At 53.2% G+C, this 22,882-nt stretch overlaps 1 protein-coding gene across 4 annotated transcripts in view; it reads left to right on the top strand.

The window, feature by feature from the left end:
* TRAPPC9 (trafficking protein particle complex subunit 9) overlaps positions 1–22,882 on the top strand; it is a 300,485-nt gene that overhangs the window by 208,336 nt on the left and 69,267 nt on the right. For all 4 annotated transcript variants that reach the window (XM_081117295.1, XM_081117296.1, XM_081117294.1 and 1 more), the window contains one exon: positions 3,700–3,810. In XM_081117295.1, the coding sequence (XP_080973421.1) occupies positions 3,700–3,810 (111 nt within the window). The remainder of the gene's footprint in view (positions 1–3,699; positions 3,811–22,882) is intronic.

The raw sequence follows: 22,882 nt of genomic DNA, 5'->3' as shown, positions 1-22,882 counted from the left end.
ATGCAGAGTTATTTTAGCTTATATTATGCACATTTCGTATATAATGTTGGGGGTCTTGTTTGAATCCCAAGAAGAATGCTGCTGCTTTTGTGTCTGTGGGCTGTCCACACCTGCCATCCCTGTGCCTCGGGGGTCTGTGCTGAAGCCCTGGGTTCAGAGGGTCCGCGGTGCTCTAGAGGTACTGTGTGTGCCGCCGGCGCTCCTCCCTGGAGCCCAGGACCAAAGCTCAGGCCCTGACCCCCTCGGCCCTCCTCCATGGTGGGGCCAGGTCCTGCACCACTTCATCAAAGTGCTCCCTTCTCTCTCTTCATAATCTCTGCAGGACTTGCCAGGCACCTCCCTTCCCTGTCTGCCTACAGTAGTGCCAGGGCTTGATTTCCCTCTGGTTGTGTGCATGTGGGACTCACTGGTCAGAAGATGGAGAGAGAAATAAAAGTGATGGGAACTTACTCTGTGGTTGGGTGAGGGTGGTGACTTCTTGACCTTGGAGTTATGAGCCATGCCGCCATGCCGCCATCACAGCGCCGGTGCCCCGCTGTACTGCCCAGGGCTGGGCTGGAAGGTGAAAAGGAAGAACCTAAAGGAGTCTCTGCCCTGCCCTGTCCTTCATGGTCCCCCTTCCCGCTCCTCAGACCAGGAAGAGAGGGCTTCTGTTGGCACTCTGCCTGCCTGGACCCAGCGGCCCCTCCTGACTCTAGGGTGCCTATCAGTTCAGGCACCTTCTCCAGCTTACTGTTTGAATCTTCAAGTAGCCGATCCATGCATTATAGCTGTGATTTACAGTTGCGGTCAGCAGGGAAGGTGGGCGGTGGGTTCTTTGTGCATCCTCCATGTTACCTAGAGTAGGAAATCATCATTTTTAAAAAGATTTTTAAAATTGATTTTATAGAGAGAGGAAGTGAGAGGCAGAGAGGGGATGGGGGGTGTGTGGGGGAGAGAGGGAGAGGGAGAGAGAGAGAGAGAGAGAGAGATCAATGTGAGAGCAGGCATCGAGCAGCTGTTTCCTGCACGCCCCCTACCAGGGATTGGCCCACAACCTGGGCATGTGCCTTGACTGAGAATCAAACTAGCAAACTCCTGGTATACAGGATGCTCACATCAGATACTCCGTAGACTTTTATGTGTTAGGTGGATTAATGAATAAAATTCCCAGTTTTTGGCACAGGAAATAGTGTGTACTGACCATATTGAGGGGGTTTCGCATACTCTGTTCTCTTTGTCTGGGAGGTGTGTGCTTCCGTCCAGAAGCTTCCCTCCTCCCCCAGCTCTTCTCCAGATCCTTCCCTGCTGCTGGGCCTTTGCCCCTCCTCTCCGCCACACCTGACGATGATCTGTCCTCCAAAGACCTGCTCTGACCGAGATCTTCCAGGAAGCTTTCCTGGTCTTCCCTGTACTTCAGAAAGATAGGTCCAGGGAAGAAAAAGAGCCCAAACAGAAAGCAAGCAAGAACAAATATCAGCGCTATACTCAGTAAAGCTTAAAACAAAATTGTCCAAGGGATGTGGAAAGATAAACAGAGTAAGGACACTGTGGTGGGCCCAACAAGGTGAAGGCCCGCCAACATGTCAACAGTTAAAAGCAGTGGAAACACTGGGTCTAGACGCCCCACCTCAGGGAGTCAGAAGCAGGACACCAGAACCACAGCCGATGTCTGTCCTGTGCAGCCAGGAGTGGGGACACAGATATCTGAACCTTCCCTTCCCTGCTCTAAAAGATCATCCATTTTCCTCCTCTGATAAATGTTTTATGAACTCCCTCTTTTGATGAAAGATTTCACTGTGATTAAAGATTTCATGAAGTTATGACAAAGGCAGAATAGATCATTCTTGAAAGCTCATTTTTCCGTGAGCTGAGTGAAGAGGCCTCTTGTAGGCAGCTGTCAGAGCTAATGAATATTTTCCAAGTGCCGAACCTCTGGGGAGGCACCCCCACCCAAAGAACCCAGGAGCAACTGGTGTGAACCTGCTCTTCTAAAGACGTGTGTCAGACAACATGTAGCAACAAGAGCCATGAAGCTGCCGCTCTACCTTTCTCCCTGGAGAGGAGGTTCCATGACACATTTGAAAAATTGGTATTTCACAGATGCCCTGTGGCCTTTTTATGTCTGTGCATGTGTGTGCACATGTATGTATATGTGTTTGTATATGTATGTGCATGCATGTGCATATGAGCATGCATTTGCGTATATGTGTGCACGTGTGTGTGTGTGTGCACACCCACAGACAAGTTACTGCACCCCTCTCCACCTCAGTTTCCTTCTCTGGAAAGAGCAGAGGACAAGGTTTGGGTTTGGAATCTGTTTTCATGTGGTATAATAGCAGGAGGGTTTTGAGTTCTAAGTCTTGAGTCTCAGTCATCTCCCGAGCCTCACTTTCTTCCCCATAAACAGGTCCAGGGAGGACAGCTCTGGGGTTATTGTGATGAAGTAACCTCACATGGGTGTTAGCCCTTCCTCCCCTTTCCTTTCCCAGCCACGAAGCCCTGTTTGCACTTCAGGAGATACACTTGAGAACTGAGGTGCCCCTGGCAGGGCCTGTTTGGAAGTCACACTGGGCTGAAATGACTCGAGCACACATCCTTTCCTGAGTTTTTCTTCTACGAAAAACTGCTCTTCCTGTTCCTCCAGGAAGGAGATGCGTCTGCCTCTGTTGCCGCCTCCTGCGCCTGCTCCTGCCGTGGGCTCGGCTGTCCCGTGTAGATCAACAAACATGTCGAAGACCCATCATGTGCCAGATGCAGTGCTTGGCATTTGGGAGCCTGTGTTGGTTTTAGGCAGCACTGAACTGTAACAGAGGCTGAACAAATGTTTTTTTGTCGTGTGTGTAGCTAATGAGTCCAGAGGGCGGGAGGCCGTGCGGGGCTGCACCCGCTGCTCAGGGATGTTACTCCGCAGATCCTGTTGGCCCACGTGCCTCCCGCTTCCTGGCCCTAGGTGGTTGAAGAGACCTTCACGTCCCGTTTACGTCTAGGGAGGAAGGCCAGGGAACGGGGGAGGCCAAAGGGTGGGCGCCTCCTTCCCTCGGGACCTCGCCCTGTTTGGGATGGAAGGTCTCCTGCAGTCCGTTCCCACTGGCTGCACCTTTGCCCCATGCGCCTCCCCTGGTCACAGGGTGCTTTCCTCTTTGTCATCTGCGGTAGGGGAGACGAAGGAGAGGAGGCTTGAAATGGGGGTGAGTGGGCGCTCCTCCAGAGCCTTCGCCCGGAGGAAGCGGGAGCCACAACATCAGCATCGGGCCGCTCTGCTCCACCGACCAGGCCCCTCGGGCCTGGGGGCCTGCGAAACCCAGGGGGCATGGACGGGTGGGACTGTGACTTGGACGTGGCATTTACTGAGGGACACTGTAGCCGATTGCCCTCTGGCTGCCTGTCTTCCTTACGTGTCAGGTATTCTGGTCCCCTCATGTATGAGGCTTGGAGAACTTGAGCTGCCTTCCCAGTCACGTGGTTTGTGCAGGGCACAACAGGGGTGTGAGTGTGTGACCGCAGGGCCAAGGAGGGCCACCAAGCCCACGTTTTAGGGTCCACAGTTTTGTTTGGAATGAGTCTCAGTCATCTTTAAGTCCAGGGCCACTTGACATTCTGGATAAATCATAGTTCTGACGTCCCCAAGTCAGAGAGTCTCCGGGGATGAGAAAGAGGCGAAGTCACTCCCCTCTGAGGCTGTTAGATGATTCTGAGCTTCTCGTCTTTTCTCTGCAGCACCCGGCAGTGCCACCTGCTCCTGGATGTCTTCAACTCCATGGAGCACGAGGTGACAGTCAGCGCCCGCAGCAACGAGGAGCTCACCCTGCACGCTGGGGAGTGCCAGCGGTAAGTGTCCCCGCATCCCCACACCTTCCCCCTTGTCCCCCCATCCTTCCTCCTAGTCCCGTGTCCTTCCCCCATCCTCATATCCCTTCCCCCTGTCCCCGTGCTCTTCCCCCAGTCTCCATGTCCTTCCCCCAGTCCCTGCGTCCTTCCCTCCATCCCCGGGTCCTTCCCCCTGTCCCCTCGTCCTTCCCCCGTCCCCGTGTCCTTCCCCCTTGTCCCCGCATCCTTCCCCCTGTCCCCTCGTCCTTCTCCCAGTCCCCATGTCCTTCCCTCAGTCCCCGCGTCCTTCCCCCTGTCCCCGGGTCCTTCCCCCTGTCCCCTTGTCCTTCCCCCTGTCCCCATGTCCTTCCCCTGTCCCTGCGTCCTCCCGTGCTCCCTCTTCCATCAGAAGGCACCGAGTGTCTGCTGCTTCTTTCACTCTCCTCAAGTGTGATTTTTTTAAACATCTCCATTCACATTTCTCTTCCTGTGGGGAAAGCCATGTAAGAACAGTGTGGGATTTTGTTCCATGCAGAACTACCTTCTCGGTTCTGTGAGTTTGGGCTCACCCCCACATCAGAGTTGTGCACTGGATGTTTTAGAAGCTGGTAGAGATGGAAGTGAGCTTTTACCCTGTTTGATGTGTTTCATTGAAGTCTCTCCCAAGTTTTTGGTGGTGGTTGTGGGCATGGGAACAGGTGTCAATAGGGCCCATTATTTTATGCTAGAAATTTACAATATATAGCTGTACGTTGACATTCACTCATACTTTTATTCAACATTTATGAAAAGCGTATCATCTTGCCAGGTGTGCTTGGTCCTGGGAAACAGCTGAAAGCAGGCACCACTCTTTGTGTACAGAGCCTAGGCTCCCGGTGGCCCTCTCACTCTCAGCCTGGATTTGGTGCAGGGCCCATGAGCAGGGGCTCATCCCCTCACCAGGCTTGGGGGGAGCTGGGGATGGCTGGGCCAGGTGCTGTGATGGGTGCTGTGCAGCCTCCACACTGGTGGTCTGCCTTACTTCCTCATGGCTGTTTATCGGTGGTCAGCGTAAGGAAATTCTTTTATTTCCAATTACTCGTCCTTTGTTCCGCTGACAGCAGACCCCTACTTAACTTGGTGCTCCTCCCTCCCCTGTGGGATGCTTCTGTTTTAAAAGTAATTGCACTGTTTGTGTTGGCTTCTTGTGCTAGGGGATGTCTCTGGAACAGGGAAGGTGAGGCCGTGCTTGATGAATGCTAACAGGCACCCCGATAGGAAAGCCCTAGCTGTCAGTGCCTCTGAGGCTCTCAGAGGCAGCAGACAAAGCTGCTGTGCTTCGGGAACCTTCGTTCTTGGAAGACATTTCTCTATTAGAAACTCACGAAGGCATCACTTCCTGCTCACTGGGACCTCAGGACTGTCTCTGAGGGTCTTCAGAGGAGGCGGGGCCCAAGCTGCCGCTTCTCCCGTGCCTTCAGCCTGGGGGAACAGGAGGCTGTAACCTTAGAGGACATGCTTGCTGGTGTGGCGGGCTACCGAGGGCACATTCCAGAGCACACGCGAGCTCTAAGCACCTGCTTTCCGCTCGCTTTCCTGAGTTCAGGGCGCTGGGCGGTGGCTCCGTATAGCTACAAGCTGTGTAGAAGGGGGGTGGGCAGCGCCTGCCCCAGGGAGTGCTTGCTCTTGGGGACCAAGAAAGGCCAGTCAACAGGTACCACCAGCCGGGCCGGATCGGAGCAGACGCCGTCTGGAGGGCCCAGGGCAGTGCAGACAGAGCCCAAAGCCGGCACCCCGCCCCGCCTTCACTGGAGCAGTGGAAGTGACAGTGCCACCTATGCTCAGTCCCAGGGGACCTGTCAGGAGCGGTTTGGATAATTTCATGGGCAGCATTTTGTGGCTGCTGTCTCAGAGCCATCTTTTCCAGAGCATGCATTTGTGGTGCTGGGGTCAAAGTTCCTGTTAGTGTTTTCGGAAAATGAAAAGCCCAGCTCTACAGGACACTGTATCTCTTAAAGCACTCGGCAAATTTTGGAAAACACAATCTTGCCATGTTTGTTTTTCTTCTTTAATCTCTCAATGTTTCCTGAACTACTCTTAGTGCCATTTTAGAGACACAGGTCTTCTGAATATGTCTAATGATTGTCCTGAAAATAAAAAACAAACACCCTCCTAACTCGACTAGACTCTGGAATTAGTTGGAAAGGTCTTGGCGATCCCCAAAGCCCAGACCCCTCCCAACAGATGAGGCCCTGAGGCCCTGAGAAGGCAAAGAGGCTGTTCCAGGGCCTCAGGGCCAGCTGGTGGAAGAGCAGGACTCGACCTGATTTTCTGATCATAGATCCAGGGCTGTGGGTTCCTGGCAGGGGTGGGCCAGGCATCTCTGAGAGGTGTCCTCTCAGAATCCAGTGCCAGCCGATTCTCCATGCTGTGCCCTCTTGTCCTGCAGGGACAGATTGCCCTCTTCTGTCTGTCCTGGGACTCTCTACCCATTCTCCCCGACCACTGTGGGCCTCCTCTCTGCCAGGTGCCTTCCTGACCTGAGATGCTTCCTTTCTTCTCTTTGTCCCCAACATCTTGTACCTGCCCCTGTTGTCAGGGTTACACTCTGCTATTACTGTGTGTCTGTAGGTGTCGGTCCCCAGAAGTCTGGGAGCACAGGAGCAGGGGCCATGCCTGATTAATTTCCTCTCCTCATGGCCCAGTGCAGTAGCTAGTGGGTAACAAATGTGGTAGCAGAATTATGCCCCCCAAAGACATCTACACCCTAAGCCCCCAAACCTGTGAACATGTTCCTTACAAGCAAAAGGATTGCTGGTGGATTAAGTTCAGGACCTTGAGGTGGGGAGATGATCCTGGTGTCTTAGTCCATGAGGGCTGCTGTAGCAAAGGGACAGGTCTCTGTCCTCATGGGCTCACGTTCTAGTGGGAAGCTCACCGCAGAGCAGTGTGGAGGTGGGGAGGTGAGGGAGTGAGGGAGATGCCAGGATAGTCCCTCAGGTCTTGGGCACAGAAACACTTCAGATTTTATTCAGAGCCAAGAAGTTGCTGGTGGGTTTTGAGCAGAAGGACTCGCATTACCTGACCAACACTATTCAAGGGGACAGACAGCCGGTAGGCCCAGGAATGGGTGTCACCCAGGTCTCTGTGGCTCCAAAGCCTGGGCACTTCCCTTATATCTGAGGCTTCCAGAAGCTCTGACTGTCCTTGCACTGTTGGAGGTGGCATCTCATGAAGTGGCCTTTCAGGGTGTTGGCCAAGGTAAAATATTCCCCCACTTTCCCCTTGCCCCCTGAGGGCGTGGCTCCGTGTCCACAGGTATTCAGGAACCTTCCGAGTGGGCCTCAGGCCATGTGGGCCCCTCTCCCTCTGTTTTTGGGTGATACCGTGAAATGTTGAGGTTTTCATGAAAATGAGCACACCTCACTGCAAAGCCGTTGGGTGATGTGTGACAGGACCGTGAAAGCAGTGGAGTCGTTGGCGCGCTCCGCCAGCCACTCCCCTGAGCAGTATCCGAGCCTCGGCCGAGCATGGTGCACAAGGATGTTTACGTCTGTTACTTGTAGAAACAGGGAGCAACCAAAGTGTCGACAACAGGGCATGATTAGTGAATTGCGGTGCATTTGTGTAATTGACTATGTGCAGCTACCAGAAATTACATTTCCGTAGAATTTGTAATGTGCTTAGTTGTCACAATGACAACAGTGAAGCAGCAGACACAGGCAGGGGAGACAAGCCCCTTAGGTTGGGGGGGGAAGGAAACACCCTCATGGACACAGCCAGCCTCCAGCATCCCAGAGTGAGCATCTCTCTCTCCCTCACCCTTCCTCTCTCTGAAATCAATAAAAACATAGTAAACAAACAAACAAACATACAAACAACCAGGTGAGTTTTCCTGAGTTTCAGGGCTGTGCTGGGTGCTGTAAGGATATCAAACTGACTCAGGATCAGCTGACCATGAAGCTGCCATCTAAGGAGGGAACAAGACATGATGCACATGGACAGCAGGGAGATGGCAGCTGCCTGGACATAGGGGTCAGCACACTGGTCTGAGAGGAGAGCCCTCAGGCCCCCTGGGGTGAGGAGCTGCATGAGCCTCATGGAGGGTTTGAGCTCAGCCTTGTGAAACGGCGGGCTTCCAGCATGCTGAGATAATGGGGGAACGTTAAGAAAAGGCATTGCGGTTGAAAAAGGGGGCTGTTTAGTTGTCCGGCTGAATAGTACCAATGCTCACGTGCTGGCTGAGGAAGCTCGAAGTTTATCGTCAGGAAAAGGGTGTTTCCAGCATTGGTCCTGGCCCCTGGGGACCAAGGGCCTGGGATGGCCTCCCCCGGGCCACCTTCAGTCTGGCTCTGTTCTTGCCCCTGTGCCTCTTTTACTGTCCACTTCCGCCTGTGGGGAGCCTTGGCTGCCAGGGGCCTGGCTGTGGCCCCAGCTCAGCGTGTCCTTCAGCTCAGACCCTCATCACCAGCTGACTCGAGTCCGTGATGGGCATTGCCTGGCATTCAGGCCCTTGTGTGGTGGGCTGACTTGACTATGCTGCAGTTCATACCAGAAGGGACAGAGTGAGCAGGCAGCTTGTCCAGCTGACTTGGCTCCTCCATTCTGCTTGAAAACAAGTCCCCTGACTGAGCTTCTGCTTCGGGTGAGTGCACCTGATGCTGGAGCCTCTGACGCTTGCCTCTCCTCTCTCTCTCTCTGCACATCGGTGAGGCAGAGGAGGCAGCCACATGTACTGAGTGCATGTATGCTGGGCACCAGACAGGCACATTGTCACTCGACACCACTGGTTCAGGGGTTGCCCTCCAGTGTATCACGGAGGGATGGAAGTACAGAGGTTTCTCCTAGGTCTGAGCAGTTGGTTGCCGCGGGCCCTGCCTCCCTCTGCCAGACCCCATGTTCTTGTTCTCTGCAGGACGTCCATCATCTCCTCACTGCCTTTAGGGGAGACTGACTCATAAGCAGCTCAAGTTAAGCTGTGGGCCTGAGACCTGAGACTGAAGGAACATGCCTGCCCCACAGCCTCAGTGCTCCTCCAGGGCCATGTCCCTGGAGTTGCCCGAGTTCCTGGTGCCTTGCAGGTAGCCAGGGCTGCGTGCCCTCCTGTTTCTACGGCAACTCCCTGGTCTTGTCCGTCCATCACTGTGGACAAAGGTAGTGGTGGCTGTCGGGACTAACCGGCATTGTCATAGCTATTTTTAGCTTCCATGAGGACACTCCTGACTTTGGGATGTTACAGGATAAAGCAGGAGCGTGAGTGTGCTGGCTCTGGGCAGGGTGCCTTGGGCTGCCATATTTTCTCAACCCAGAGGCGCACTCCACAGTGCCTTCAGCTTCCCCGATTGACTTTCTCAGGCTCCTTTAGTTCCTGAGCTCCGTAAAGCTCTTCAAGGCTCATGAGAAGAGACGATGGCTCTTTACCCATGAGAAATAACCCATAGTGACTTCTGTGCCCTCCGGGTCCTGCAGAGTTGGCCGGAAGGAGGAGCTTTCCTTCCAGGGTGGGCTGCCCTTTGAGGTGCTCTGCTAGTCCACAGTATCTGTCCTCCCACAGGGCTCCCCAACGCTCACAGCTGTCTCTTTTGTCTCATTTCCTTGGCACACACCTTGTTCATTGTTCTAGGGAGAGCCCTCAGGTGATCCTAACTGCTGGACGCCTGGAAAGTCTCACCGTTCTGGGTCCCATTCAGTTTATTCTGTGTCAGCCTTCCACGATTTTGTCACTCATTTAACTGTTTGAATTAGCAAGTCACTTAAACTCCTGAGCCTGCTCCTCCTTCTGTGGTAAGAAGAGAAAGGGTGGCTCCACGGGTCCTGGTGAGGGCTGGCAGAGACACTGGGTTCAGAAGCCCCTGGCACAGGGACCAGCATGCAGCGGCTCACTTGCTGCTCATCAGTCTGGTTCTGGAAGCAGCAGCAGCAGGGCGTTGGCCACTGGGAGGCAAGAAGAAGATGAACCATTCTGAGACTGAATTTGGTTACAGCTTAAGTGGTGGAGTAGAGAGAAAGCAAAGTGTATTGTCAAAGTGTAATCCTGGAGAGATGGTTCATTTCCTGCCTTTACTCCTGAGAAAGAAGGAGGTTGGAGGCGGAAACTTGTTCTTATTGAAATACAGTTTGGGGCAGGGCATGAGCAAACCATTGCAGTGAGGCATTCAGGTGGCTGAGTGTCCCCAGCCTGATCATGCCCTGGCACCTGGACTCGGTGGTGATGGTACATGGGCTCTTGTCTGGCCCTAAGAGCTGCAGGGGCGAGGTTCTCTTCAGCTGCGTTGCCGTGGAAATGGTTACTTAATTGTATTAATGCTCTAGGCTTTGATGATCTCTGTGCCTCTCCTGCCCTTCAGAGCCCTTTTCTGCCAACTTAGAGAGACTCACCTTGGAGCTAGTCTTGAGATTTTTCTTAAAAGGAGGTGGGGGGCTCCTGAGACAGAGAAGTCAGGGAGACACTGCACAGCCATTCCCCCCCAGAGACTCACAGTATCCATTGGTGTCTGAAGCATTCTGGGACGTCCATTTAAGACAATGATGGATCTTATTTTCAATTTTTTGTTATGAAAAATTTCAAACATGCAGTAAAGTTAGACGAATATTCCAGTGATTACTGGTAAACCCATCTGCCATTGCTATTTTGCTATACTTCCTTTATCACATGTCTGTTTATATATCTCTCTATCTTTTTATAATCTACTAATCCATTATATTTTGTTCGTGAATTTTAAAGTAAATTGCAAACACCAGAACACTTGCCCCTAAAAACACTTGACATGCATATCATTAACTATAGTTTAATGCATACTCTGTGATTTCATTAATTTCAGATACATGAAGACTTATTTCATAGCCCAGCATGCTTCGTCATGGTGAGTGCAGCTCACGCACTTGAAAAGAATGTGTCTGAAGTTGTTTGTTGTATGTACTGTTCTCTAAATACCAGTTAGGAGGTTGATAGTATTGTTTAGTTCATTTCTGTCTTTACTGTTTTTTTGATCTCTTGGTGAGGATGGGGATGGGAAGTGCTACCCAAGGCCCCTTAATTGACTGCCATGAGTGCCCTGCCTGCAACATTGCTTTTGTGGGTGCTTGGGGAACCCACAGCCTCAACCCCTCTGCCAGGACCCAGTCTCCTCTGAGGTGCCTGACACCCTCTTGGGTCTGGTGTGGTCATGGCTCCTTGGAGGAGGTCCTCTGGGTGACAGTGTCCTTGGTGTGGAGGCCTGGATGGGTGCGGTCCTGCTGTGTCCCATCTTGCCACACGCCTTGGCCTGATCCCTCTGGGCCAGGGGCTCTCCTTCTCCATTGTCCCGCACGTTCTAGCTGTGTCTTTTGCTTCATTTACACTTCTGTTTCCCCCATTTCATGAAGATGTTCATTTCCTCGCATCCGGTACTGGGAGGTTTTCACAGAATGAGATGTAGAGTGAAGACGGGGAAATGGTGATACTGGTTGGAATAGAAAATGACAAAATTGCCCCAATTAAAATAAACTTTAGTTGTGGCTCCTTCTGTCTTTCTCTGTGCAGTGACTCATGTCACTTCTGAGAGAGATGACAGAGAAGACGTATTAAGAAAAACTGGAGTCACACGGCCATTCAGAAGCAGAGAGACTTCCAGTCACCACGCTCCCTGTGCCCGTGGCGGTGCCCGTGGTGGAGCCCATGGTAGAGCCCGTGGCGGATCCTGTAAGGCGCTTTTGGTGGGGGGAGGGTGAACGGAGGAGGGCGTGTGCCAACCAAGGACCCACCAGAGGACCCCGGTGGATTTCTCTGCTCTCAAGTCCCGCGGGTGCGAGTCGGCAGGAAGGGCGCCTCTCCCGGCGGGCGTCGCCAACGCGCTTCCCCGCCTGCCTTCTGAGCCCGCAGCCGAGGCCGCACTGCATGCTGCCCAGGGACGGCGGCGTCACCCCGTGCCAGCTCCTGAGAGCCTGTGGAGTCGCCGCAGTGGTGGTGATACGTGACATTTGTGTTAACATTTCCACTTCACGCTCTGCGTCCGCGCCCGTCCTTCACGCCCCGTCCATGTGCCGGGAGCTCTTCGAGGGCCGCCCCATGCCGTCCTGCTCCAGCCTGGCCGCCACTGCCCCGCTTTGTGCGCAGGGGTCCCACTCCCTTCGAGGCTTCGCCTCTCGTGCAGGCCCTTCGCTCCGTGGCTGGCATTGTGGGCGCTGGCCCCTTTCCGCCCCCTCCCAGGAATAGGCTTCTTCTGTTTGAGTGTCCATTAGCCCCACACAATCATATGTGCTCATACTAGAAAGTACGGAGAAGTCAGAAGAAGGTGATGTTTAAATCACAGTGAATCCCACCACCCAGAGAGAATGTCCTCACTGCCAGATCCATCCACGTTACGTCAGCCTGGTTTATTTATACAAAATCAGGATCATTTGTGAGCACTCTTTGTCTCCTGTCTCCACAATAGAGCATGGCTTTTATCACTGTCCCCCAGGAATGCAGCTCTCCATGGCTTCGCTCGTCCCACCAACGTGGTTTATTGAAGCAGTGCCCTGTTGGGGACATGCTGTGGCATAATCTGACCCTTGCCCACTTCCTGCCTGACTCCAGCCCCTGAGACTCTGCTCCCCTGGTCGCCCTGCTGAAGTGCCCAAGGATCCCGAGTGTGCTGCTCGCTCACTGCCCAGCCCTGGTCCTGGATGCCCTGCCTACCCCCTCAGCAGGGACTCCCCTCCGCCTTTGGAAGGTTCCAGGCTAAGAGCTTTCCTGCTGTCCCACAGGGGCCTGCACTCAGCTCTTTGACAACATTTGTCACATCTCTGTGGGGCGAGGCATGTGCCCCTCCCATGGTGACTACCCTCATGGGGCCTGGCCACATGGAGGTCACTCTACGGAAGGCTCCCAGGCTGCTTCGTGGTCCACCCACCCGGTGTCCCTGCCCTCCCCTGTCAGGTCAGTGCTCCTGAGCTCCTGCGCCGACTGCACTAGCTCTGGATGCCAGCAGTGCTCTGGACTTCTGCATCCTTTCCTTTCATTTTGAGTCACATTGCTGCTCCCGGTGTTCCTGTAACCCTTGACAAATTCTCTGTGAATGAGGGAAAGAATTGAAGCATAAATCTTCTGAGAGCAGCGTTTTCTAATCTGGACCTGTGGCAGAATGACTCTGGGTGGTTTTTATTCTTTATTTTCAGCAGAGTTTCTCTGACAGGTCATCGTCATTGGCGATAGAGCAATAAATCATGGCCTTCGTTTCTCATTTGCCACTTTTGTTTCCCTCCCTCTTCTAGCCCCAGACTTGTGATCCTCACTGACTCTTGATGAGACATGATGGCCAGAGCCTCATCTTATCCTGATGGGCTGACAAATTACAGAGATGTGTGTCTGTCCTCTTGGTTGCTTGTGCCCAGACTGCACAGATGTGGCTCTGCAGACAGGACAGTCTCAAGTCCATGGCCCCATCCAGACAGGCGTGGGCAGAGAAGGGAGAGCTTTGTGGGGACTCAGGATGGCTTAATCTGTGCAGAGAGAGCAATGGACTTGCTTCCTTTCACCTGGAAAGTTCTCGACACTAAACTGGGTGTCAGTGGCTGCTGTTTTAGCCACATGTTTAAAGCACAGCAGACCTGAGGAAGAGTGTTCATCTTCTTTCTAGACTCAGATCACATGTGATTCCGCCAGTAAAACCTCGGGTGTGAAGACTGCCATTGTTTGTATTTGCTTTGTCACTAACCCCACAGTCCTCAGTCTCCTCCTTTGTGAAATGGATGTTACACCTGCTCCCAAGGTGTTGTGAGGATTGGGGGAGCATGGTCCTTGTGTGGCAGGTGTTCAGGCTATGGCTGGCATCTTCCACCCATGTCCTCCTGTTCTGAGCATACAGCTGAGCCCCCCGAGGCTCGTAATTGTAGCAGTGGGGTTGGAATTGCCTGCAGGCTCCTGCCCGTGCCCCTGGGCTGCTGAGAGGTGAGAGGGCGAGAGCCGGGCCTGGCTGGCTGCCTGTCGGGACAGCGGAGCCATGCAGCCAGCAGGCTGTGGCGCCCGAGGGCCAGTTCCAGCAGGGGCTTGCCCTGCCCATGCCTTAGTTTCTGCCTCTGTGAGGGGCACTAGCAGGTTGTGATGAGTCCACAAGTTAACACAGGTGTCCCGTACGCTGAGCGCTCACGGTGTTACTGTTGTCGTTTCCTCCTCGTGGTGACGTGGTGTGGCCTCCTTCCCACCTCCTTCCTCATCTGGGCCTCCCCCAGGAACGTCTCAGTGTCTAAGTGGCCTCCAGTCACTACGGCTGGTTGACAATGAAATCTCTGTATGAGTTCACTCCTCTGTGGGGCCAGTTGTGGGATGCCTCCTATTGCATCTGACAGGTCTGGAAGGATTGAGGTTGTCTTCGAATATTTATCTTGTCACTATTACCTTTCTGCCCTTTGAATGTCTTGGCTAGATAAAAGGATGGTATAAATAACATTTGTCTGTTTCCCTGAAGGCCTGTGCAACTTTCCTGTTCACTCTCCTGAATGCAAAACAGGAGCTCATTTCCAAAGCTTTGATCTAGTCATTAACTCTCTTGTTTTCCAGTGCCATCCAAGGCAGCCAGCCAACCAACCTGCCATGGTGGGGGCCTGCCCAAGAGAGAACTGTTTAGGATGCATTTAGCTGTTTGTACAATTGTTGACATTACTCGTCAACCACAGGCCGCTCTGGCTCCTGCCCTGGCCCCACAGCCTGTCCCATGCAGCAGTCAGAAGGGAGGCAAATGCATGTTAAAGTAGTCCCCAGGCCCCATGGGGCATGGCCCTCCATGAGTATCATCCCCTTACCCATCCCACCTGCGACCTCCAGGTGATCACAGAAATAAGGGAAGTGAAGTCACGCTTGTCCCACACCTGTTCTGTACCATCTACAATGCTGTTATCTTATCTCACCTGTGCACAGGAGCGGTTTAGAGAAACAGCAGAATTCACTCACAGTGTTCGTCATTTCTTTCCACACCTCCCAGGGCTGGAGAACCCTTCATCTACTATACCCCATCTTCCAGATGAGCATCCTACAGGTGCCATCCGCATCTTACAGATGAGCATCCTACAGATGCCCCACCCATCTTATAGATGAGCATCCTACAGATGCCATCCCCATCTTATAGATGAGCACCCTACAGGAGCCGTACCCCATCTTTCAGATGAGAATCTGCAGGTGCCAACCTCCATCTTCCAGATGAGCATCCTACAGGTGCCAATCCCCATCTTCCAGATGAGTACCCTACAGGTTCCAACCCCTGTTTTCCAGATGAGCACCCTACAGGTGCCATCCCCCATCTTATAGATGAACATCCTACAGGTGCCCCATCCCATCTTACAGGTGAGCATGCCGCGTCTTGGACCCTTGAGGAGGTTGAAGTTTGCAGAGCTGGGAAGGAGGCTAGAAAGACAGCGAGAAAGGGTCCCAGCGTCCCCTCCTCACCTCTTGAACACCTGTGGCTAACCCTGCACAGCCTTGCTGGGGCTGCAGTTTCAGGCCAAGTTCCTTGGACCCTGTCCCTCTCATACCCACATGTCACACCATGGATACACATCCCAAAATTTGCAGGACACATGCACAAGCATGTTTTAGAGGTGGCACAGTCAGCATGCAGGCTGTGGAAACCTGCAAGTCAGGGCTCTCAGGAGAAAGAAACATCTGGGGACTGAGTGGCTGCCTGAAGCAGGAAGAGGGCTGAGCGGCTCCTTTTGAATTTTTTTTCTAATCTGAGGCCAGCACTGTGTTTGAGATTGGCTATGTGATATAGTTATTTAAGGCATCTATCTTCACTAAAATCTATCAGATTTTGTTGTATTGTGATGACTCTGAGGTTAAAGTATATCCCTTCATTGATCACTACTCTGTCCTGTGCTGGGCACAGCTTTAGAGACATCATTGTCTAAAATGTGACAGACACGGTCCCAACCTGTGTGCTTTTAGTTAGGGAAGTCTCAGAAAAGCATATTGTACCTTTACAGGGTTGTTTATTAATCATTATATTTTTAAAGAGAATCACTTTAAATTTTGAACTAGAGCTAATGATAACTCATTTTCATTAAGTACTTGCCAGTCACAAATTGACACAAAGTAACTGAATTGCCGTCAGAGTGTTTAGCATGCCCTGCCCTCCTGCAGTCGGTACCTTAGGAGCTGTGGGATGGACCAGTGCGGTCCCCCAGGGAGCCTCCAGGGCCCTGGAGATGTGGGCGTGAGACAGCCACAGAAGCAGCAGGAGCAGAACGGGATTCAGAGGAGGGCTCGCCTTCATTGCCCCGGAATGTGAACCACAGTGGCGATGGTGCTGTGGAGGCAGGAACGGTGCCATGTGTGTGCAGATGTGTAACGTGGTCGAGGCACAGGGGTGTGAGGGACAACCGCCCCAAATCCGCACAGCAGCTGATACCTGGGTGCACTAAGTACTCACTACGCCCTGAGGGGCGGTGGATAGTATGGGGAGATTGCCATCTGTCACCCAAGGAAAGCGGGGTCAGGGAGTTCAGGCACTTGCCAGACCAGGACTCACACCCAGGTGTTTCTGAACAGAGAAGCTCCTCTTCTCCAGCGGTTTAGAGCCCAAATGGTGGAGGCTGCTAGTGCTGGGCGGCACATTTACACTGTGCTCTGGCACAGTTCATAGGAGAACTGAAATACAGTAAACTGCATGTATTTATGGAGTAGCGTCTGATGAGTTTTCACTCTGTAGACACCCAGGAGTCCCTCCACATGGTGTGTCCTTGCCTTCGCCTGGCTTCTCTCACCCCTCATGGTAATTTTGCGATCCACCCATGTCGTTGGCACGTAACAATGTTCATTCCTTTTTATTACGGACTAGTGTTTCATTGTGAGATTACAGTACTCTTGGTTTATCCCTTCACCCGTTGATGGACTTTGGGTTGTTTCTACTTTCCGGCTGTTACAGAGAAAGCTGCTCTCACCTTGGAGAGTGAGTCTTCGTGTAGACATGTTCTTGTTTCTCTTGGTAAGTTCCTCGGGGTAGGATTGCTGGCGCATGGGATAGGCCTGTGTATGTATAACTGTCTGAGAAGCCGCCAAGCTCTTTCCCGGCGGCCATGCCGTCTTCTGCTCCCCACGTCCTCGCCGGTATTGGAATGGTCAGATGCTTTCATGGTCGCCGTCCTGCTGGGTGTGTCTCTCATGGTGATTTTGAGGTGCGTTTCCTAGGTTACTGCTGGTGCTGACCATCTTCTCAGACCTTTACTGCCCAGTCTCATACCTGCTTTTGTGAAGCTTGTTGGGTTGTTGATGTTCTTAGTGAGTGCCCAGAGTTCCTGATACAGTCTGGACACAAGCCTTCTGTCTGATCTTTGTGTCTCAAAGACTTTCTCTGTGATTTGCTTTTGAAGATGAAAAGTTTTAGATTTTGATGAAGCCCAGTTTGTCAATATTTTCTTCTGTGACTTGCTGTTTTTGAGTTATAAAATTTCCTTTTGCCTTTTTAAATATTTTCTGTCATATAGTCCCATTTTTTTTTCTTTTCACTTCTTTCTAAATTGCCGGGAGCTTGGTTACAGCAGCCACTGTGGAGCCTCCACCCGGCAGCCCAGCACTGGCATCCTGTGGGGTCGGCATCCCTGGTTCCTGAGGCTGGGCCACGTTTCCCTTTTTTTTTTTTTTGCTTGGACATCATGAATGTTCCTTTCTGTGGACTCTGAGTGTTATTTCTAATGACCCTCTGAACAATACTGATGGTCTGTTTGGCAGCATCCCATCTGGTTAGGCTATGGTCACAAATTCTGCCTCCCTCCTTGGGTGGAAGTCAAGACCTTGGTTTCTCTAGCTCAGCTTCCCAAGCCTCTGCTCCGTGGGTTTTGGTCTGTCTCATTGTCACCTAGTATATTGTTAACCACCAGCCCTGGGTGGTAGCACCTGCCAGTTTCTACAGTGCAAATGCTTCCCCTGTAGCCAGTTTCAAGCTACCAATGTGATATCACTAAACATAGTGTTGGGAGGAGATTCCAGCAGTTGGCTCGTGTGAGCTGGTGCGAGCTGGCCTCGGCGCACTCTGGGTCTCTGCTACCCTGTGCTCCTTGGGGCCCGGCTGAGATACTAGTGCATGGGTCCAATGCTCAGTCCAGTTCTCCAAGTCTGCTGTGCTGGTTGACTGGGTATGCGGGGGGGGGTGGGGGGTGCGGGTGAGTCCCACAGATGGCGCCCAGAGGTGAAGGGGCCAGACTGGGAGGGGGGCTCTGGGTACCTTCCTGGGGAGTCTGTATTTCCTGTGTGTCCTGTGTTTCCTCTGCTCCCCGTGGCTGGCTCAGGTGGAGGGTGTATGCTGCAGGGTGGAAATGAGGCCAGCCACCAGCGCTGTTGGCGTGCGTGCTCAGTGCTCAGCACGTGCCTGCGGCACCTTCAACCTCACAAGTGCACTCTGAGGTTACCCTTATTTTTCCAGTGAGGAAGTGCTGCAGGGGCCGATTGATTGACCCTGATGACACCAACATGGAAGCATATCTGGGTGTATGTGTCTCTGCAGCCCCAAGCTCACCTTCCATCACCTGCCCTGAGCTCTGTGGGGAGGGAGCCAGAGGACACACGGTGCGCCCTCCCTGAGCTTGCCACACGCCTTTTGATTGTTTACAAGGGAGCTGAGCACTTCCTGTTCTTGTTTGCTTTTTTCTTTTAATTCAGGGATTACAAGGTTTAATTCAGAATCGATGGAATGTGTAATTAGATGTAATAGCACTTTTTTTTACTAATGGCAACTGATTTAGTATGATTGAGGCATTTTGTTAACAAAATGGGGCATTTCACTGCCTTAAAACCAGTCGGCTCTGTACCGAGCAGCTCCCTCTGGAAGGATAATACTTTAGCCACATAAAAGGCTTCCGGATTCAACCAGTACTTTCTATGGCACCTACTTCATGCCAGGCCATGTGTCAGGTGCCAGGAAGGTGACCTCTGTCCACTGGGGAGAAATATGCCAGCGATGCTGGGCTTTTCAATATTTGCTTCATCAGAGACACTGGAAGCACAGCATGGTGGGAAGGGGAGCTTAGCCATTGCAGGTGGGGCTAAGACCTGGGGCTAGACCAGCGGAGTGCTGAGTGTTCCTGTCCTGGTGAGCAAGATGTAGAGGTGGTGCTGGTGGCAGGAGGTCGTCAGAGACCCTGGCAGAGCCTGGGTCACAGAGGCTCATGCTCGAGCTCTCTGGCAGGGTGCAGAGAAGCCCCCTCTGATCCATGTCCTTGGTGTCAGGTGCGAGTGGAGGCGAGTGTGTTGCTGCGTTTCGATGATGGTACAGTCATATCAAGAGCTTTATCAGAGTAGCTGACTTTTGAAATAATGAGGACTGACTTAGGCACCTCTGCAGTGAAGCCCAAGGTCTTGGTGTGTGGAGGAGTCCTCACTTCTCACCATCCCTCCCACTTGAGTTCAGGTCTCCAGGTTCTTTCCGGGGTCACTGCCATGCCCTGCTCTCCAGGGCCCTGCCCATCTCCATTCAGCACCTCCACCAATACATTCCTTCAAAACCCTTACTCTAGGCTCTAATGGTGCCGCTCCCCTGCCTAGACCTCCCCATGGCTGCAAGCTGTGCTCCCTCAAGGCCTCCAGGCCCCACTCATGTCCCCACTCCAGCCTCCTCCTGTGCCCTCCGCTCAAACCCTGCTGACTTACAGGTCCCAAGGCACAGGGTGTCGGACAGCGCAGGCCCGCGGTCAGCTCCACCTGGCTCAGGCTGGGCTTGGACTCTTCTTCCTGCTCCCCGCCAGCCTCACCCGGCATCCCGCTGACCCCTACTTATGGGATCTTGGCTACCAGGCCTCCGCCCCCCTGTCTACACCCCTTATGATACTAGGAGCTCCTTAGGAGTCTCGGATCCCCCATCTGTAAAACCAGGAGCCACCATGCCCCCATGCGGGTTTCACGGGGTTAAGTGAGGAGAGGCTCCCATGCTGCCCAGCGCAGTGGCCCCCATTTCTCTTGTTGCAGCCCCTGCATGAGCCCCACAGGGGAAGAAGCTTAGAGAGTTCATGACCCAGAGAAAGGCTGCACAGTGTCAGAGACTTGCACTGAAAAACAGCCTTCCTGAAAATGTGTATTCAAATTTTTATTTTCTAAAGGGACCTCCTTTAATCTTAATCTGGGTTCTATAAATAGATCTGTATTTTTGTTGCAGGTTTATGAATGTTATTTTGCACACAGATGATACTCAGGCAATTTCTGATTTATAAATCCCTTTGAGAAGTCACACCTCGGGAATTTTGTCTTCTTGCTGGCAATTTTGGTTTGGATGGGGCCACTGCACCAGCCTGAAAACTGGTCCTATCATCAGCCTCTCCTCTCCACCCGTCCATCTGGCTGCCTCAGCCGTTCTCAAGCGCAGGGTGACGGCTGCCCGCTTCTGCTAAACCTCAGCCCCTTTGTCCACAGAAAGCTCTAGGAGCTCCGGCAGGAAACCGCTTAGCAGGACACAGAGGTCTTCAGGCGTCTGCATCCATTTTTCTTGCGCACCTTGGTTCTGTTCTCTGGGGAAGCAGCAGCCCTTGGGAACAGGCCAGTTTATATGCAGTTTGATGGGTTCCTGGGCACAAGGTGAAGAGGCAGGGAGGGGTGGCAGGGCTGGAGCTGACTTTGAATGACATTGTCATCCAGGTAGCTCCTGTATGAGGAGGCAGGAGGCCTAGATGAGAGCGTGGGTATGGGGCAGGTCCACAAGTCCCGAGCCGCCCTGACTGCAGGGCAAAGGAAAGGAGGACTCACAGGCCATTCAGGGGGAGGGGAGAGAGCAGGGGCAGGAGGGGGGTAGGCTGGAGGCAGCATGTGTCTGGCTTGGGGTGTATTGAGTTTGAGATGCCAGTGGGAAGACATAGCTGTAATAATAACAGCAATGAAAGAATTAGAATTTCTAAATGGCTTTCTTATTAAGAATACACTGTTCTAAGTAATCCATAGGTGACAGTCACCTCTTCTTAGGTGCATGACATTGCTAATTTCACAGTTGACAAACCTGAGGGTCATAGTGTTCAGGACATGCTCCCGAGTCACAGTGTGAGAGCTTCAAGTAGAGTTTGGTCTTCTGGCCAGAGAACAGAGTCCAGCAGAGGTGATGCAGGCATATTTGGGCTGTGTCTTGGAGGCTGCCAGACATCCTGGGACTTTCTGGGCACTGCTGTGACACAGGGCCATGTCTGCCTCATGCACACCTACTCCTCCCTGAGGGCCGCACACCACCCTGGGGCCTGAGCCCTGTTTTCCTGCTCTGTAGAATTTGGATGTTAATAGTGATACATTTTATGGCCTGGGTGGTTGTGACCATGAAGTGAGTCCTCGAGAGCCTGGCCTGTGAGGAAGTCCTTGGTGAGGGGACACTCCCCAGGTTCAGCTCCACTTATGGGGACATTTTCATACAGGGAATTTTCTCCATGGAGAATCCCTGTGGCCCTGCTGTCCTTCCACATATCCGTATATTCTCACCCACCTTGGAAACTGGCGGAGCACCAGGCCTAGCCTGCCGTGTGCCGGCGGCTCGCCCGTGGGATCCGGCTGCAGCTCTTCCGAGAAGCTGTTTCAGGGTGACTTAGCTCAGCGCCTTCTTTGCTTCTGATTAGCTTGAGGAGGGAAACTGCCGTGGCCGGTCTTAAATCTAGATTTCAAAAGAGATTCCATCTATTTCTCTTGTGTTCTTTCTTTAGCAACAAAGTAGGAAAAAACCTGTCAGAGGTGGTCCAGTTGTGTTTTCTCTTTCTCTCCGACTCTCTGGGCCAGCAGTCACACTGGCCCGGGCTTGCTGGCTCCTTTCTCCGCCCCCCCCCGCCCCCGGGCTCTGTGGAAGGATGCTGTGTCCACGGAGACCTCACCCTTGGTGGTCACGTTATTGCCTGCGCCTGTTTCCTCATCTGCTTTGTGACAACAGGAACACTCACTTCAAGGACTACCTGTGTAGTAGTTGCAAATACTCAGCATGTGTTGTTCCCGCTAGTTGATTTCCTTCCCTCCCCTCCTGTGGGGCCCCCTTTTCCATGCTGCCCCTTTGGTCTCTCTTCTTAAAACTGGTCTTCATTCAACAGTCCTTCCAGCGTGGGCCCAGCTGCCCAGCTCTGTGACCATCTCCTGGGCAGCAGTGAGGAGGAGGGCGTGCGTCCTGTGGTGAGGCCCTCACCTCCCCAGTGCCCTCTGTCCAGTCTGAGCGACATCCAGGGTCTGTGGTCGCTGTCCTGCTCAGCCATGTTTGGCTCCCAGTGGTGATGGGATGGTCCTAGATGGTCCCCCACCCCCTACCTGTCCTGACTGTCTCAGCTCAGCCAGCACGGCTTGCCAGCTGCCCCTGAGGGTGCTCAGGCAGCTTTACCTGTCCGCTCTCTGTAGCTCCACAGCACCCTGAGCATCTTATGTCACAGCCTGCCCCCATCTAACAGTATGCCACTCCGCACTCCGTCTCCCTCGGGAAGGCAGGTGGGGGTGGAGAGCAGCGAGGCCCTGTCTGGCTGGGTCTAAAGCGCACGGTTAGTGCACAGGGAATGTGGGGGGGTAGAGCTGTGAGGAGAGGCCACGCCAGTATCTATGCCGAGGGGCCCGTGAGTACAGAGAGGGGCCTGTGAGCGCCTGAGAATCTGGCTCTTTACACTGTGACTGCAGTGGGCTATTTTCCCTCAGTTCACCCCTCTGTGAATGGGAGTGGTGATGCAGGTTCTCCTAAATAAAAATGAGATAATGCACATACAGGTGCTTTCTCGGCACCATCTGGGGTCTCCTCACAGGTCCTGTGCTCCTGTGCAGCTGGCTGGGTCCACACCAGAGGGTTTAGGCAGAAGCTGCCTTAGCAGCAAGAGGCCACTGTCCCCTGACAGCTACTCCAGTCCCCGCCTGTGGCCTTTGCTCAACTCACAGAATCAACACCGGAGGTGTAGGTTGGCCTGAAACAGCCTTCAGGTATAGCTGGGGAACTGAGAGTCGGACAGACTGAATTCCTCAGAAACATGGGCTTCTACCGAGAGGAGACCCAGGCTCTGTGCGGAACCAGTGTCTCCTCAGCTTCTCCCTGCTGTGAGTGAAGCAAGGCCTAGGCATGCTTACCGGCTGCACGGACCCCTGGCCCAGCTCTCCATCCCTGCAGCTGTGCAGGACAAGCACCTGCCAGGTGTGAGCAAGAACGGACCCCTCTCGTCACCAACCACCGCAGGCTTCAGGTCTCCG

This window comes from Miniopterus schreibersii (genome assembly GCF_964146895.1).
Source record: "Miniopterus schreibersii genome assembly, chromosome: 17".
Classification (NCBI taxonomy): domain Eukaryota; kingdom Metazoa; phylum Chordata; class Mammalia; order Chiroptera; family Miniopteridae; genus Miniopterus; species Miniopterus schreibersii.
The sequence above is the reverse complement of the archived record's forward strand: the minus strand, read 5'-3'. Positions and strand labels throughout refer to the sequence as shown.